Here is a 17,451-nt window from a genome sequence, read left to right as displayed (position 1 = left end):
TCGGCGTCCTGTGCTGTGGCAACATCATGAATCTTACATAAACACAATAAGCAGGAGATGCATGATGGAAATTGAATCTTAGAATTGAATAGGATGTCCAAAACAAAACTGAAATTTCGATCTGCAGATGCAGATTGTGAAAGAATACTAGAAATGTTAGACAACTGCCTTCTTCTTGGGCTCCAGGACTGGTGGATCGACGACGATGCCCATATTAGCTGCAGTGCCTGCGATGATTCTCATGGCAGACTCGATACTGGTGCAGTTCAGGTCTGGTAATTTCTCTGTTGCTATTGCGCGCAGCTGCTCAATGGTTACCTTCCCCACCTTCTCCTGTTTCGGTTCTTTGGAACCTTTCTCAACTCCTGTGCATTAAAAAAGCTGACATGGATTAGAAATCCCCTCCAAAAATAACAGGCAGATGAATAAGCATGTCTTCCATGTCAACTGCAAACTGCGATCAAGCACTCGATTAGAATCTTTGTTGTTCATGCATGCATTCCATACCATGTGATAGTTCCTATGTGGGTTTCCTAAACTAACCATACCTATTGCTGCTGAAAAATTCATGATCCACTGAATATGTTGAGTGTTGACAATGTGGTTTTCCTTGGTCTTTGATTTGTTAATACCCACCATACTGGCATGACAGCTGCTAAGGTCCACAGCAACAGAGCTTAGTGGCAAAATTCAATTCCTCCTCATTCCAAACTTCATCCTTGTGGATGACCAAGGGAGAAAAGTTGCTGTTGATATGTGAATATGAACTAAGGTCGAAATAAGTTAATTGAGATCAATCTAGTAAGAGTCATTCCTACCTTGTTAACCCAGCTGTTCTAAACTTATAATTCTTGTGCAGCTTCCCTTTACTGCTAGTTTTAACTTGACATATAGTTTCTCCTTTTTCATAATTCCAGTACTAAAAGACCTACAACCAGACAACAAAACTGACTGAAAGTGTACTTTCTTAGATAAATCCAGTTCAAGTGTTTGTAGCTAATACCCAAAGATAATTCTCAAACTCCAACCTAATTGATCTCCATAGAGCTTACCATATAATTGGCAAATACAGCCTTTTCATGTTCTGTTAATGGATTTTGATATTGTTGCAGGCATGGTTTAAAATACTAGTTGGATGGTTATACACCGAGCAATATTTGCTGTCCAACCAAGCAAACGCAACGGTCCTTGCAACAAGGTATTGCTCAATGTACCATTCATTTTCTTTTTATTTTTTTAGTGATAAAAGAGGTCGGTATACTGCTCAATATCTTAGCACCACGCTAGTTCAACAGGTGCAGTTTGATAACTTTTCAAAACTGGAATCAGACCTGTACCTAAAAGATTGCTCGATGTACCATTCATTTTCTTATTATTTTTTCAGTGATAAAAGATGTTGGTATATTGCTCAATATCTTAGTACCACAGTAGTTCAAAAGGTGCAGTTTGATATGTTTTCAAAACTGGAATCAGACCTGTACTGAAAAGATTGCTTTTTAAGTGAGTAGATTAATAAAAAGGGCGCAACCAGTATACGAGGTTCCCGCATTGTCTAGTGAGGGTCAATGTACATAGCCTTACCTTTAAATACTTAAAAAGGTTATTTCCATGACTTAAATCCGGTTTTTTCAAGTCTCAAAGGAACAACCTTACCTTTGTACCGAGGCCCACCCTCAAGTGACTAAATTAATACAGAACAAAATAAGAAAAGTTTGCATAAGTAATAGAGTAGTATTTGACTAGTGTTTTAAAAGGCACCTTCAATATGCGGTCTAGCTATAGGTCAGTATAACAGTTTATTCAATCAGAAGTTGAAGATAGGGGTGGGAATAATTTACCCAATCCTATTGGATCAATCCAACCACATGACTTGTTTAAGATACCCATGGAGTTCATGAGTTGAGTCTACGTCAATAGTTCTTGAATTGCTAGTAGGTTTGATTACGTTCCGATCAAGCATATCATTTCGTGATGTATGAATCAATCTGACCTAGCACAACCCAGTTCTTTTGCAAAAGAAAAGGTAAAACGTGCCTTGACCCACTAGTCCAACTCAACTTAACTCATATTGACCCCATTTGGCCTGATCCACTAGTTGTATAGTCGGGTCCAGTCAGAAAATCTTGACCTAAGAACAGGCTGGGTCAGGTTTAAGTTAAGCATGTGTTCTTGTTAATCCCATCTCAATCTAACCCAAACAATTCCAAGGTTTAGCTATTACTTAACACAAATTGTAACATAATACTGATCATATAGTATGATTATCAATACGAAGAACATCACAATATGTACAAAAAATCAGACTATTACAAGATCATAGAATAAAGGATAAAAACATAAATCTTAGAGCTATAGCTATGTAGCATTCTTAATATAGTGCCAAAATTTCCCCTATGAACAATGTGGCAATATCAACAGATTAATAGAGAAAGCAAGAGCATCAAACAACTAATAAATAGCCATAGGATCAGAAGTAGGAAGAGTAACAAATCATTGTGTCCTAAAGCTGATAAAACCAATATTACACATCATAAATTCATAATCAAAACAAATATCACATCAGGGCACTGGTGAATTTAGCAAATGCGACCAATTTACTTAAGCTACCACCATGCTACTCGAGCAACTTAGAATGTCAAAGCTTGTACTTAATATATTGTATAATAGCTGGGCTGTAAACAAGCATTTGATTTCTAAACATGTTTTAATATGAACTAGAGATCAGAATTAATTGCACAAGATAAAGAGGAAACCTTGTTGTGGTTGGCATCATTCACATTCTTTGGATAACTAGTAAAACTGAAGATTTTACTCATTGACACGATCCAATGAAGTGATTAGAAAATTTAACTAATGAACAAGCACTGAAGCTGAAAATTAATCAGAAAACTTGGTCACCTGCAGCCTTGAGAAGCAGAACTGATGCCGGTGGAGTCTTCAAAATAAAGGTAAAGCTCTTATCCTGTCAACAGAGATATCAGAGATTTGTTCCATTCAATCACCCAATCTAGCTAAGCAAGATCGTTCTTTGATCATATCCAAACAAATAAAACGGGCGCAATAATCGACCAATTAAGGTTCACATCACCAGTAAAAGCTAAACCGGGAAGAACATAATGTGGGGAGAGCTCACGTCGAAGACGGTGATTTCAACGGGGATCACGTAGCCGGCCTTGTCGGCGGTCCTGGCGTTGTACTCCTTGCAGAAGGCCATGATGTTAACGCCCTTGGAACCCAGGGCGGGCCCCACCGGCGGCGCGGGCGTCGCCTTGCCCGCCTCCAACGCCAGCTTCACGATGCCCACCACTGCAAGAAAGCCGAGACGAAGGAACAAGGCACGGATCAAAAGCCGAAGAAGACAGCGATACGAAAGCAAACGAGGTGTCATCGCCCGAAACGCCGCGCACCCTTCTTGGATTTCCCCGACGGTTTGGGGGGCGCCATGGCCCGCACGGCAGGGAGCGGACGCCGGGAGCAGCGGGACGGGCGGGGAGAGGGGGAGGGAGAAGGGAAGCGAGGGAGGAAAGAGGAGCACAGGCGGCGACAGGAATGGGCAGGAGGAGGCGGAGCGAGGGAGAGAGAAGCCGTCGCCATGGTGGCGTGAGAGAGCGCCCGGCGCGAGGGAAGAAGTGATGGCGGTGGGTGGAGGCGGATCGCTTCGCATCTGATCTCTAAACGTCTCGCTGACGTGGCTGGGGCTCACAAGAACGCAACGGAGATTGATCGGCCCATTTTGGCCCAATAAGTTAATATAATATAATTTGATTAACACAGCTTAAAATAACCGACGAAATATTTTATAATCTTGTATAATTATTTCACGGATTTATTATTCCCTTGCAATGTTTTAGTTTATTGAAGTCAAAATACGGTCAAACATTATTTGTCTTACTACACAAAAGCCGAAACGCTGCCGAGACATATCATGAAATCATCCTACTTTTGACCAATCCGAGATGTCCACATCAGCAAGGTTGCCACGTAGAGCACTCATCCTGTTGCATGCCACGGGCAGCAGCATTAGGCATTAGCTTCTGAAGAGCTGCAAGCAGTGCTCGTCATCCAGGTTTCTGCTCCAGAACTTCTTGTAGTACTCGTCGTAGGTGTAGCTCCTGTACATGGCCGGAGATCCGTCGGCGACGAGCTTCTCCGGAGGGCTGATGATGGCATTGTTGCAGGGGCAAAGGAACGACGCCACCGATATCCTCTCTTTGTCCGCGTTGACCACAGCCCGATGCCAAACGCTCCGGTATCTTCCATTACTCAGTGCCTGCATGCATCGACGTAATCCATGTCGACCATGTTTCATCAGCTTTTCGGGACGGCAAGACTTGATGATTGCATAACCTATGCAAACAACTCCAGAAACAATCAGCAGCAGAAGTATATGCCGATACCTGAAGCTGGTCACCGATGTTGACGACGAATGCGTTGGGTTGGGGATTGACAGCGATCCACTTGCCGTCCTTACGAACCTGAAGCCCGGCCACGTCTGGGTCCTGAAGAAGGAGAGTAAGGGCGTTCGGGTCGGTGTGCGCCTGCAAACCGTACGTGAGCTCCGGCGCCGGGCACTTTGGGTAGTAGTTTACGGCCATATGCTGCTCTTGCTCGCCGAGCACCGTCGCCATGTAGTCCTCCTCCAGTCCCAGGCCGATCGATATTAGTCCGAGGAGTCGAAACCCCAGTTGACGGACTTCCCTGCAGTAACTGCTGACCACTTCCCTGACAACATAACAGTACAAAATGAACTGTGTTGCTTCGGGTGAAGTCATATCATCTGGTTGATCATTATTGGCATTTTCTTTTCTTTTTCTCCTTAAGAGAGTTGAAATTAATCTTTGAAATTTCTGCATGTTGTACCTGTCAAAAGGAAAAGAAAAAAGAAACATTGGAATCTTCTTTAGGTGAAAGAAGATTCCATTCAGTGGACCAGTTCCACATTTTTCTATGCTCATCACATCAAAAAACAATTGTATTCTATCAAAATCTCAGGAGGTTTTGGTGGTGGCTTACATGTCAAGATTCCTATCCCAATATGACGATCGGCTAAAAGAAGCAGGTCTCCAGGATTATTTTATCCTTTCCTTGTTATTGATGAATCATATGCCACAGATATGGAGCTGGAATCAACCCCTTAGAGATGCAAGGAGAAGAAGAAAGAGGAAGAGGAATATATATATATATATATATGTATAATATGTATATTCTTGGACTTTCCTGAAGAGAAAAAATTGGGAGAAGACTTACTTAAATGAAGAGGGATTGGAAGGCCAACCAGGCACGAACTCCTCGAGAGGATAGCAATGGAGCCGGAGATAGTCCCTCCAGTTGCGGAACTTCTCCTTCCGGATGTTGAAGCTCGTCGACAGCCTCATCTTCTTGGCAGGGTCATCGGAGTAGAGCTTCGCCTTCTCTTCGGAAGGGAGGCGAAAGAACTCCAAAGCCACCGCCATCATCTTCAGCATCAACTCGATCGGCACTCCATGGTTCACTACCTGCACACACACATGTACAGCAAGGAACAGTTGAAGCACGCAGCAGTAGGTTTGTCCCAGGTTGCAGAAGCTAGACATGTACCTGAAAGAAGCCGTAGGTGCTGCAGGCGTCGGCGACTTGCGCTACGGTCTGCGACAAGTCCGGTGAGCCGAGATCGATGGTGGGGACGTCGGCGTCGCGGAGGACTTCATTTAGGCAAGGCCTTTGCGACTCCGGACGGACGTAGGTCTCCGGCAGGGAGCCGTGGTGGGTTACTGTGGAGAGAAGCTGGTCTGCCATGGACGAAGCACGACGGAGAGCATAGGAGAGACATGAGGACCGTGTGGGACTTAGAGATAGGTAGGGCGAGGACAGACGGACGAAGTAGCCAACCATTCAGTTCGACTGACTCACGCATGATAAAAACAAGGGCGATGTGGTCGATCATGTGGCTGATGAGCGGACTCATGGACGTGAGAGGTGACATCATACCTGCTGGTTCTCAGGGGTGACTGCGTCGCCCTGGAATCCCGCGGGCGAGCCTTCCACGAAGAGGACTTCATGTTTGGAAGAGAAACACGACAAGCCTTCCTCAATAGTTTATCGTGCTGGCGCAGCGGCTGATGTCAGCGAATGAGGTGGGATGTTGCCAACAAATATATTTCCTCGTCGTTTACCTGCAAAAAAAAGAAAAAAAAAGCTTAAAAAATCGAGATATCAATTTCATGAAATCGTGGTCATGATAACGACAACGATGCACGCACAAACCACGCGGTGTGTAGTGTCTTGCTCGTTCTACACGAAGTGATTATTTTAAGATGAGGTAAGTTTGGTCAACAATAGTATTAAATCTCCGTGGATAAAGATTATACTTACACGTCACCATGTGATAATTATCATGGGCTTATTAAAATTATTTAATTTAAATTAAATAACTATTTAGTTTATTTAAATTAAATCCAACTATTGGAGTTGGAGAAGTGTATCGAATCCAAATCGTTTTGAAGTTGTTTCAAATTTTACAAGGATGTGCCAACTCTATAAAACTAAGTTGGAGTATTCCCAATTGATACCACTTTGATAATCAAGTCAAATCCCAAAGTCAAGAAATTCGAATCTAGTCGAATTGATCGGATTTGCTAGTGAGCTTGAATAAGTTAATGTGTATAATATGTACCTTGCGATCCCTGTAAGTGATTCGGTAATAGTAATATTTGAGATTGTAGGGTGTGAGAGGAGATTGTGTGATATTTTGGGCAATGGTGTGGTGTGATGTTTGCCACTCCAAAAGCTCACATCATCTTATCGCATTTTTCACTGGGCCAGACAATTAGATGGTTGAGCGTTCGATCATATGTGATCTACTGAGACCACATGTCCTTGGATTCGACCATCACTTATTAACTGGGTGTGACTAACAAGTGGCTAGAATGGTCAATTTATAAGTCACATTTGAGCTTATGCGTCTGTCATGTCAGCCTTTCCCTATCACTAGCCCCCTCTTCATTGTTACTAGTTCACAGAGCCATCAATCCCTAGAGCACTCTGATCTTGATCTTTTTGTTTGAATGATGGGTCGTTAGTTTTGGAGACATCCAGTTAAACAGTACTGCAAAGTAGATTTAAGGAGATGCACGTTTGAGCTATCGAATTGCATGTTGTCGAAGTGTGTAGTTGACTCGCAGGTTGTGTGTTATCGAAATGCTCACTTGGTCAATGGGCTATGCGTCATCAAAATGCATACTTGGCTTATGGGTGGTTCATCATCGAAGTGCACACTTGGCATATGAGCTATGCATCGTTGAAATACACACTTGACCCATGGGCTATGCGTCATTGTTTGGTTAGTCGAGGCATAGATCGTGTGGTCATGTGTTCAGTTAGTTGGGGTGTGGACTATGTAATCAGGCATTTAGCTAGTTGAGGCATGGGCCATGTGAACAGACAGTCAGCCATTGGGTCGGGAGGCCTAACCCTTGGTCGCTTATTCAGTTGGCTCAAGGCTTGATGTGGGCATTCAAACCCTTGGCGGATGCATCACCTTCTCAACTCACAAAACTTTGACATGTAAGCCTGAATGCATTGACCCTATCTCGATCCATAGTAAATGTGTCAGTTTGATTTCCTAATAAATCTGGTTGGATCTGTCATTTCGACTATCACACCGCATGCGTGGTGTACGCAGGCGTATCTATATATGGGTTGCATGTGTCATTGGGGATTTAAATGATCATAATAATTTCTATCAGTCGTCCCTGGCCAATAACATAGTGTCACAGGTCCTATCGGTCGTAACATCAACTAGTGGGGCAATCAAGCGAAAGGTCATTCAAGCACTATAAATAGCCCTCTAGGATATTAGAACCCTTCATGATTTCAAACATTTTTGGAGCCCTTTGACATTTAGACTTGCCCAAAGTTTCAGGTCTTACTTTGCTTACGAACTACTCATCTCAAAGTTTGAGCATGTTTGAATGACATCCTTATCGAGCTCATCTCCAACGTTTGATTGCAAGTTGGACAGTTCTCCAATCCCGTCACCGCCTTTGGTGTTAGCTTCCATTTCTTCCCTCTCCATTGAAGGGGTTAGAGTCATCATGATGAGGGAGGTTGCCTCGTTAGAGGTGAGACTCTTAGGTGATCGGACCACGTAAATCATGTCGAGGTCGTATGACTTTGATTCTTGGTTTTCCAATGCTAACTTGATACACATTAGGGAGGCTTTTAACATTCCCTCTAAGTTTAAGCTGATCACTCCTTGCCTTGGCAATCGATCATATGAGTCGTTAAGATTCCTCATTTATTCCTTTTTCATTATAATCTTGAATATTTGGAAAATCTCTCTTACCTAAGTGACACTAAACACTTAGTACTACTTGGCTACCTTAGTTAAGGAGTGCTAAAAGCTTGAGGAAATCCTTATTGTCAGCTTGCTTTCTTGTAAGTCTCAAGATTCAACTTATTTTCTTTATGATCATCTCAGTTGTCTAAGTCCGAAGGGCACCCTCTTCCAATAAAGGTTAGAAGAAGATATACTTTTTTTTATTTTTTCATGAAGAGAGTGGCTTATCCACTTGACTTAGTTCATTAGAAAGATTCAAAACTTGATTCCAAAACTTAATAGGTCAAATCAAGAGAAATAATGCCAATTGCTGATCGCTTTGTTTGAATCCATGGCCATCTTATAGATAAGCAAGATCTGGCTTAGGGAAGTTAGTATCAACCCTCTCCTCAAGGTTAGCATATGAATCTTTCCTCTAGCGATTGCTATTGTAAGCAGTATTTAAACTAATAAGTCTTCATCAAGCAAAAATACATCTTCATGGTAACGTGTTTTACGTTGTTGAGGCATATGACGCCCCCAATGTCGAGTGAGAAAGAGGATGACCAACAAACCTCCCATGACCAAGAGGGTCAAGTCAATAGCCCAAAGTCAAAAGAGGGATGAGCCTCTTCTGAAAGTATGCAAAGTGGCTCATCCGACAATGAATAGTCAGGACCAAATGGCTATTGTTGAGGTGCACCTCAACAAATGTTTTATTGTCACTACTCTGCTATCGCCAAGCTAGTGCCAAAGGGGGTTGAAAAGTCCTTTGTCCTCTCGAGCCCAAGATAGCTCCTAGGACAACTTAGAGTCAAGAGGGGCTTTATCGCTCGATTACTGCATCGAGCGACCAACCAACCTCTATCCCATCCCTATGCTTGGGAGAGAGTAACCCTAGTCAATCCATATAAAATCTAAACTATTGATCAGGCTTCCTTCTGATGTGAAGTAGTGATCACCTGGCCAAAGAGGGGGGAGGGGTTTCCTTCTATCGACCTGGTCACCATGGACATAGGTCAACCCTATAAAATTCCTCGGGTGGTTGTCATCTGGAATTATAACATGCTATTTCAAGGTCTAGTTAAGGGTTTGTGCATAAGGCGTATTGAGGATCTCATTATCGATGCTCATAAGTCCTTAGTTATGGTAATTATCAATAACACGTCCAACCTTCTTCATACTTTTCTCTCGTCTTGACCACATGTTTTATTTTACAGGGAGATCATTTATTGGTTGTCTACTTGGATTAGGTTAGAGATTCATCGACAACCCTAACTTTGGTGATGATGAAAAGGGATAATTTTGAAAGAGGGCTCGAGAGAGAGATTCCATTATCGACAAGGCTGAATGCCTTCAAGTCCAAAATATGGACTTGGAGTAGGAGTTGGTAACGGAATATCATCACTCAGTAGATTTAGTGAGTTGGTTGGATTCTACTCTTTGGTTCACTAGCGAGGTGAGGGTCGATTTCCAATGTCTAAATGAAGAGTTGCTAAAGGCCAACAAAGAGGTGGTGGCCCTTTGTGTGGAGAATGCCAACCTTCAGCATATCACAAAGAGGATGGTCAAACAGCTCTAGGTGGAGGAAGAGAGGCGACTCAAGTACGAGGCCCTCCTTCTAGCGTTGATCTATTAAGTCAAAGTCTAGTTGTCCGAGTTGGAGAGATGAATCTGATCCAATTGAGACTCATTCTAGAGTTGTTTCATGTTCTATAAAAATATGTCGACCTTGCAAAATTGAGTTGAAAGCGTTCCCAACTGATGCCTCTTCGATAATCAAGTCAGTTCTTAAAGTCAAAAAAATTTCAAATCTTGTTGAATCGATCGGATTAGTTAGTGAGCTCAAAGAAATCAATATATAAATATATAGAATGCATACCTTAACAGGTGGTTCAGGAACTATTACGTCGGAGATCGTCGTGTGTGAGAGGAGATCCTGCAACGTTTTACGTAAGGACATGGTATAATGTTGGCCACTCCAGAAGCTCATGTCATATGACTATGTTTATCATAGGATCGAATGATCGAACATTTAACCACATGCAATCTATTGAGGCCATGTGTCCTAGATCCGACGACCACTTATCAATTAGGCACGACTAACAAGTGGCTATGATGGTGAACTATATTGGAACTTATGTATGTCCATCTTTTTCTATCAATTTTATATATTATTAAATAAATTCATAAGAGAAAAATATGTCTATTTAAGCATGTTGAATCAATAGCTTTGACTTATTAATGAATTATAATAGTATCAAATTGGATACATTAAGAGGTATAGGAGAAGGCTTCGAATGAATTATTGGAAAAGTGGTCCAGGGTGGATATTAATTTTAGCATGATTTGTATTTTTTTAATTTGAAATGCTATATTTATGGTAATAAAAGTGATAAGGACTTGCCACAATATGACATTTTTTATACCAATTATGCTTCACCACTCTGCCAACTTTGACTTATTGCCAAACGCCGCCGCCTCGATAACATCTTTTCCATGCTTTGCATGAGAAATCATACAAAAACTGAGCTATTTGGACGGAGTTTACGTAAGCGACTCTCTAATAAATGAAGCTTTTTCTCTTTGCGTGCTTCTCATGTGGCAGATTACTCGCAGTCTTGGAGAAGTGTATTGATTCATATAAATCATCTCTTTTTTTAATCGAAAATACTAAGTTGGATGATTTTTTGATACAGTTTATCTAGTCATTTAAGTGAGATTTTATCGATTAAATACAAATTATTATTATTAGGTCTAATATCGATTGATTGAGAAAATTAAGACAAATTAAGCAAGTAGACTGTGTATAACTTTGAATCAGTCAACACCTTAAATCATCTTCAATTATTTTCACTAGCTTTACTTCCACACTAAATCACAAAAGATTATTACATAATCTATCAGAATCAGGGAAGGTTTTATAAAATAACTAGAGGTAGACTGATAGTTTATTTCTATTTTTTAAGATTTACTAGTATTATCATTATTATTATTATTATTATTATTCCTTTTAAGTTTAAGACATTAGATGTGATATAATATTTAGATTTATTTTCTTAACACTCTTCATCATGTGTGGATGATGGACTGATCCAAACCTAATTCATGAAATAGCAGAAACTGGAAAAGAAGATGAACAGGCAACCCTGAATAAAAATCAGAAACAGATACATAGTAGTTGAAATTAGACATTGAGTGCAAGCTACATCCACAAACACAGGTTTTTCTTAGGCTGTAACATCAAATGCAAGAGCAATTCACAGAGACAAGAAGCAATAGCAATACATTATATGTGTGGAGATTATAGGGAGCACATCCATTATGGAACCCAGTTCAGCATCAAGTTATTCTCCCCGGCTTCAGTAGGAGCAAACTGTTGATACCTGTAGGAGGTGTTTGATGTGTTTGGAGGTAGGAGGAAGGAGGTTGATTAGTAATGTTGCTCATGTACCCTAAATCTGCATCAAACCGAGAGGAGGAAGAAGTTTACCCGATGTGAAGCGTGGGTCCGTCATCTGTGCCATGGAAGTGTGATGGTTGTAGATGAAAGGGGTTGCTGCTTACAGCTGCGTTATCAGGACACCATGAACCTTGAAGGGCTCTCAAGGCGGCACCTTCTGCCTCAAGCTGTTAACACAGGATAATGATGATGATGTGTTTATATGTTGGGATCACTGGCATTGGCTCAGAAGAATACCTGGTCTTTAAGCTGCTTGTTTATCTCTCCAAGATGTCTCTCCTGCAGCACAAAAAATAATGAGACTTCACACCATGACCATTGTTGTTTATGCTATTACTCGTAATGATTTGGTCTGGTGCAAGAAGATTGAGTTGAATTCTAATATTATACACTGAACAATTAGGATAAGATGAAGGAAAACTGCTTGCCGAGCTGAAGCAGATGGTTGGCATAAGGACACACCAAAGGATGTGAATGAATAAACAAATGAATATAATGATGATTACTGAAAAGGAAAATTGACGAAAAGTTTCGAGCCTCAGATATAAAGAACTATAAGATAGGATACACTACTTGAGAATCAATCCAAGTGAACTGCATGGATTTGTTTGGTTTAGAGATTATTGTCTGTCTAAGTTTGTACTGTTTTCTCCATTTCTCTTGTGACAAATCCAACTTGAATTAAGTGGACATCTTTGTTTTACTATTACATGAAATCTAATTGAGATAAGATGGTGATCTGTGACCCCTAATTAGCACTACATCAAGATGGCTGTTGCTGCAGTTTGCTTTTATTTCATCTTTTCTATGGGCAACTTTTCACCTCATTATAATTCTCTATGTAAAATCTGAAAATAAATCTGGGATGTTGCATCCCACATCTGAGATAGTAATGCTTTCTTTTAACACTTAGATAATGGCTCAGAAAATAAATGATAAGTGATGACACTTTGTGCATAGCAAACATGATATTACACCCTTCATCATAGATTTTGAGAGTTATTGATATCAACATTCTCAAAGACCAATGCATACTAAACAAGTTCCTTTAGAAAGAGAGAGAGAGAGAGAGGCAGGTGTTGAAGTAGGATGGACATTCAAAGATCAGCACTTAATTAAAGTACATAACTATATTCTTTATATCATATAGTTTTGACAAGAGATATTGCTGATTGTTAGAGAATTGAATTGTAGCACTATTTGTAGATAGCAAAAGCACAAGGCAAAGACGAAGAAAAAGAATGTTTGATGGATGAAAGAAATGTTTAATGGGTTGAGTAGTGTTGCTTACTTTCTTCCGAAGTTCTTCCATCTTGTCCATCATTAACTGAGTCTGCACTTAAAGAGTAATCAAATAAGCATGCATTTTAACTATCTAAGAATAGTACAAATCCAAAACGAAGATAAAACCCAGAGGGATAAAGAAGCACTTTGTGTGGCACCACTAGCTTCTCTCTCTCTCTCTCTCTCTCTCAAGAAGAAACTATTTATAGAGCTACTTTCAGATGCTTCTTTCATCAAAAGAGCCAGAAATCTCAACTATGGCCAACTCAAACACAAAAGAGAAAAAGAAAGAAGATAATTGAAATGACCAGAATCATTTTGAATCCGAGAAAGAAAAGTCTAGTATATATACATGAGAATAGAAATTGATCTTTGCAATTGTTTTAAGTGTTTGTATTCATGCAGAACATCACTAGATCGGAATCAAGATAGAGATCTGGTGAAGTCTGAGTCTTAACATCACCTTTCTTTGCCTGGCCTGTGACAGTGCAGACTCGAGTTGTCTCTCCAATTGCTGCAGTTCTTTCACACTCAGTGGACCGAGGTCCTCACCCAGCAAGTGCCTTCACATGACATGTAATTACCATCTCGAGCATGGCATGTTAAGGAGACACAAACAATAAATGATTGATTATGAAGGTTCTTTCTAGCTGAAAACAGAGGAAATTGTACAGATGTCCTAAGACTGCTAACATTATCGAGAAGAAGAATAACCTCTGGGAACGTTGGAGAGACTCAAACTTGACCTTCAACTTGGACATTTCTTGGTACCAGCTCTGCAATGTGATACGATTACAAGATAAACTTCACAAGTCAAAGATCATTTCTCAAGAGACTTACAGATACTAGAATGAACTTGCGACTGTGACATAATAAGAGTGAACACAACATGTGAATTGTGATCGACTGATACGCTAAATAGCTCTCTACATACGAGGAGATCTATAAGGTAGTAACTTATTTGACACATTTGAGGAATATACTAATTTTCCTCACAAACAACACAAATATGTATGAGATCACAGTCTTTAGGTGTTCAAGTGACTGTAATGCAAGAGAATGACATGTTGAGGGTCATGCAAGATTAGACATCTCGTTACAAGGAGAAAAGGATGTTGACTAAACAAGCAACAGCTCCACATCCATAGCCATAGCTATAATTTTTTCTAGTGTAATCATTATGTTTGGATGGAAGTCCAGCTGCAAAAGATTGAGGTTTTATTAGATGTCATAATAAAGATGTTTCCTTTTTCTTCCTTAGAAATGGAAAAAAATGTTTCGTATATATTAAGGAAAAATTAGTCTTTGCATCCTACACAGTGAATACAATGAGCATAATGAGCATTTCATGAATACGTATATGATACCGTATTTACGAGAATTTACAAACAACAGACATCTAATAGATTCAAGGAAAAAAAAATCAAATAGTTCAATTAGAATCCAGTGGTATTCTTAGAAGATTTCTGTGTGATTCGAGTTTGATAACTGATCCACTTGCTTTTTCCATGTTAGATCAAGATACTATTAATATGAGGAAGAAGAAAAGAACATATAACTTCTGCCTCAAGCAAAGGTTTCTTTTTCATACTGAAGAACCCTGAGGAACCCGATTTTTCTCATGATCATTCTTTAAATCTTAGTCTGACTATCAGCCCTAATTTTGATATAATCTAAAATTGATGTAGTGAAATCGAAAACGCCGAAAGAACACAAACCTGTGCCTCCCCATTAGCAACATTAGGATCTTGGGGTGCATAACAACAACGTTGATATCGCTCCAAGGTTTTGCTTGTTCTACAAGATAGAATTAGAGTGATCCATTCATTTCTTCTCAACATACATACAAAGAAAGCAATGCATTTTTATTGATGAAATACAACCCAAATGTACATAGAGTAGTGTTCTAATGTAATATGCAAGTGTCAAGTATATTTAAGAATGTTTTGAATTGGTAAGCTAGAGGATAACAAAAGAAAATTATTCTAGAATGTTTCAAGCCCAACAAAATTAGCTGCACTATGACTACTCTGGTAATTGCTTCAATCTTCTTCCGATTGATTTTGAGCATATATGCATATCTTTATGCAGTAGGAATGTGGTTATGTTTGAAAAGACATGTGATACTAAACAAAGGCAGAGAATTATCTTTAGCAATCATTTCTTCATGTTTGGATTTCTGATTTGCTTTGAACTTCTTGATGATAGTATTACCAGTATAAATAAGGTAAATTTTGTTCCATTTAAGAAAAGATTCTCAGCTATCAGTTTCATTATATCCCTTTCTTTAATGAAAAATCAAATGTTGCTGTTGAAGCTATCATATTATTCTTTGCTGTTAGAAGAGCAATAGAGTAATGATAGTGATTTCCATCATTGCAATGGATAGTAATATCTTTAGAATCATGAACAGTAATAGTAATAGGTATAGTAATCTTCCAGTGCCATTCATAGGTGAGATCAGTTTGGTTCTATCACATCATTCATTGTTGGAATTGTGAAGTTCGACATCACCAATAGTCAGTATCTTATCTGTCACAGTACCAAAACAGATGATATGGAAAAGTCATTGCAACAACAATATTTATAGCTTAGTGGAATTTCCAGTGAGACCAAAGATCTGGTAAAGAAAATGGATGATATGCACCCTCTCTAGTTGGGCAGATCACTGGATCTTACCCTCTCTCTCCATAAAAATTGGAAGGTTTCTTCTTTTGAGATCTGAGCTTGCATGAATGCAAAATCATGCATCCAAGATGCACAATAATCTGCAATAAAAATGCTTTAATCCCTTCTATTCATCTTTCTTTTTGCGGAGAAAAGAAGTTTGTCAGACACTATACATGGTTCGTGACAAGGGAGAGAGAAAACCAGATTTTCCAAGAAAGTGAAGAGATTTGTGAGATCAAAATCCATAACTCTACATGTGAACAAATTAAGATTCGCCACCAAGCATGTCTGGCAAAGACAGATCCGTAGAGAGGAAAAACCGGCAGGCTTAAATGGTCAGAAAGTCGACAGAAAAAGATAGAAAGAGCCAGTTCTTTCTCCTGTGATCTTGTTTTGGAGCCCATCTTTGTCATGATCTACAGGAGTAGCTTTAGGTTTAGGGTTTCCAGAGATCCATGATCTCCACGACGAGTAACCATAAATGATGCCCATAAACAACAGGAACGAAGGGTTAAAGAGATTCATCATGGCAAAAGACATGAAGCAGGAAATGAGGGGCACTGCTTTGTTATCTTCCTCCTCCTCCTCCTTAGCATAGAAATGGCAAAGCATCTAATGAGGTAGAAAAGCTTAACGCAGCACAGATCCAGCGTAGATCTCTATATGACTCTATACATACGAACATGTAAATATGATTGTGGGTTTACCCAGCGCTGCCGAACTCATAGAGCTTGCCGCGGCTGGAGAAGATTATGAGCGCCACCTCGGCGTCGCAGAGGACGGAGAGCTCGTAAGCCTTCTTGAGCAGCCCATTCCTCCGCTTGGAGAAGGTCACTTGCCGGTTGATCTTGTTCTCGATCCTCTTCAGCTCCACCCGTCCCCTACCCATCTCCTTCCCCTACTACCACCTGCTTCTCTCTCTTTCTCTCTCTCTGGTTTCTGTTGCCGTGGGCGTGGCGGAGAGAATCTGATAATGGTGAAGGAATTCTGTGGATGACAGGGAAAGGGCACAAGCACTGTTGCCTATCGCTTTCTCTCTTTTACTTTTCCTTCTGATCTAAGTACATGACATGAGCTCTTGTCTTCTCAGATAAACTTACAGTGCTAGGCATCGTTACCATTGTTATTACTACCTTAAGCTCTTTCTCTGTGTTTTACTTTGGATCTGGAGATATTTAGAGTGAGAAAGAGATCAGAAAGTCTTGGTTATTCTACTGATCTTGTCCTCCGGAAGACGAGGGAATAAAGGAGCCGGGGATGCTGCTGCGTGTCGTGTGATACAATCGCCACACTAGCTTGTCAAAATAGCCGCTCATACATTGTGTAGGTTGTGGCGCCAACCTTAACGCCGTCGTCACTCTTGTCCTCGCATGAGCTAAGATTACTCCCACCTTACGATCTAACGACATCATCTTTGTCCGAATCATGATGTTGTAAGATTCACACAGATCTATCAGCTATCTGCATCCGAAATGTGAAGCATTTACCGTTCCACTGTCCACCGTCGAGCGAGCTGCTGGTACGAGTAGTCTCCTGGCACCGCGCCACCTACGAGCTTGGGGTTGCAGCATCCTATCCTGCTTTGTTCATTCCTCATGACAAACCTTGCCTTTCCTTTGCTTCCCTTTTAGCATGTCCTCTCCACTATGGAATTTCCCATATCCAAGAAAGATGGATTCATAGGGGGTAAGGTTGGGGGAATGTGTGGGTCTTCAATTCCCAACTACCAAAGGTGCAA

At 40.4% G+C, this 17,451-nt stretch overlaps 3 protein-coding genes across 3 annotated transcripts; all 3 read right to left on the bottom strand.

Annotated features, from left to right (window-relative positions):
* Positions 1-62: 62 nt before the first annotated feature.
* LOC135671810 (large ribosomal subunit protein uL11c-like) lies at positions 63-3,706 on the bottom strand. The gene is made up of 4 exons (XM_065180037.1): positions 3,408-3,706; positions 3,134-3,306; positions 2,899-2,962; positions 63-365 (listed from the first exon to the last, which is right to left on the bottom strand). The coding sequence occupies exons 1-4, from the start codon at positions 3,592-3,594 to the stop codon at positions 157-159; spliced, it is 633 nt and encodes a 210-aa protein (XP_065036109.1). The 5' UTR covers positions 3,595-3,706; the 3' UTR covers positions 63-156.
* A 161-nt stretch (positions 3,707-3,867) lies between these two features.
* On the bottom strand, positions 3,868-5,896 carry LOC135671809 (flavanone 3-dioxygenase 2-like). The gene is made up of 4 exons (XM_065180036.1): positions 5,578-5,896; positions 5,248-5,495; positions 4,398-4,722; positions 3,868-4,270 (listed from the first exon to the last, which is right to left on the bottom strand). The coding sequence occupies exons 1-4, from the start codon at positions 5,869-5,871 to the stop codon at positions 4,028-4,030; spliced, it is 1,110 nt and encodes a 369-aa protein (XP_065036108.1). The 5' UTR covers positions 5,872-5,896; the 3' UTR covers positions 3,868-4,027.
* Positions 5,897-11,446: 5,550 nt separating this feature from the next.
* On the bottom strand, positions 11,447-16,679 carry LOC103982366 (agamous-like MADS-box protein MADS3). The gene is made up of 8 exons (XM_009399283.3): positions 16,421-16,679; positions 14,762-14,840; positions 13,758-13,819; positions 13,507-13,606; positions 13,051-13,092; positions 11,997-12,038; positions 11,790-11,926; positions 11,447-11,682 (listed from the first exon to the last, which is right to left on the bottom strand). The coding sequence occupies exons 1-8, from the start codon at positions 16,600-16,602 to the stop codon at positions 11,619-11,621; spliced, it is 708 nt and encodes a 235-aa protein (XP_009397558.2). The 5' UTR covers positions 16,603-16,679; the 3' UTR covers positions 11,447-11,618.
* Positions 16,680-17,451: the final 772 nt, after the last annotated feature.

The sequence above is a fragment of the Musa acuminata genome, chromosome BXJ1-4 (assembly GCF_036884655.1).
Source record: "Musa acuminata AAA Group cultivar baxijiao chromosome BXJ1-4, Cavendish_Baxijiao_AAA, whole genome shotgun sequence".
NCBI classification, from domain to species: Eukaryota; Viridiplantae; Streptophyta; class Magnoliopsida; order Zingiberales; family Musaceae; genus Musa; species Musa acuminata.
This window is presented reverse-complemented; position numbering and strand designations above follow the sequence as displayed.

Excerpts from the sequence above, each read along its gene's own strand:
- LOC135671810 (XM_065180037.1), bottom strand. The coding sequence starts at position 3,594 with ATGGCGACGGCTTCTCTCTCCCTCGCTCCGCCTCCTCCTGCCCATTCC. Across the intron at positions 3,307-3,407 it reads GTCGGGGAAATCCAAGAAGG|TGGTGGGCATCGTGAAGCTG; the intron begins GTGCGCGGCGTT and ends GCTTTCTTGCAG. Across the intron at positions 2,963-3,133 it reads TTGAAATCACCGTCTTCGAC|GATAAGAGCTTTACCTTTAT; the intron begins GTGAGCTCTCCC and ends CTCTGTTGACAG.
- LOC135671809 (XM_065180036.1), bottom strand. The coding sequence starts at position 5,871 with ATGGTTGGCTACTTCGTCCGTCTGTCCTCGCCCTACCTATCTCTAAGT. Across the intron at positions 4,723-5,247 it reads TCCAATCCCTCTTCATTTAA|GGAAGTGGTCAGCAGTTACT; the intron begins GTAAGTCTTCTC and ends TTATGTTGTCAG. Across the intron at positions 4,271-4,397 it reads ACATCGGTGACCAGCTTCAG|GCACTGAGTAATGGAAGATA; the intron begins GTATCGGCATAT and ends CGATGCATGCAG.
- LOC103982366 (XM_009399283.3), bottom strand. The coding sequence starts at position 16,602 with ATGGGTAGGGGACGGGTGGAGCTGAAGAGGATCGAGAACAAGATCAAC. Across the intron at positions 11,927-11,996 it reads ACAAGCAGCTTAAAGACCAG|CTTGAGGCAGAAGGTGCCGC; the intron begins GTATTCTTCTGA and ends CTGTGTTAACAG. Across the intron at positions 11,683-11,789 it reads GGACCCACGCTTCACATCGG|GTATCAACAGTTTGCTCCTA; the intron begins GTAAACTTCTTC and ends CACCTCCTACAG.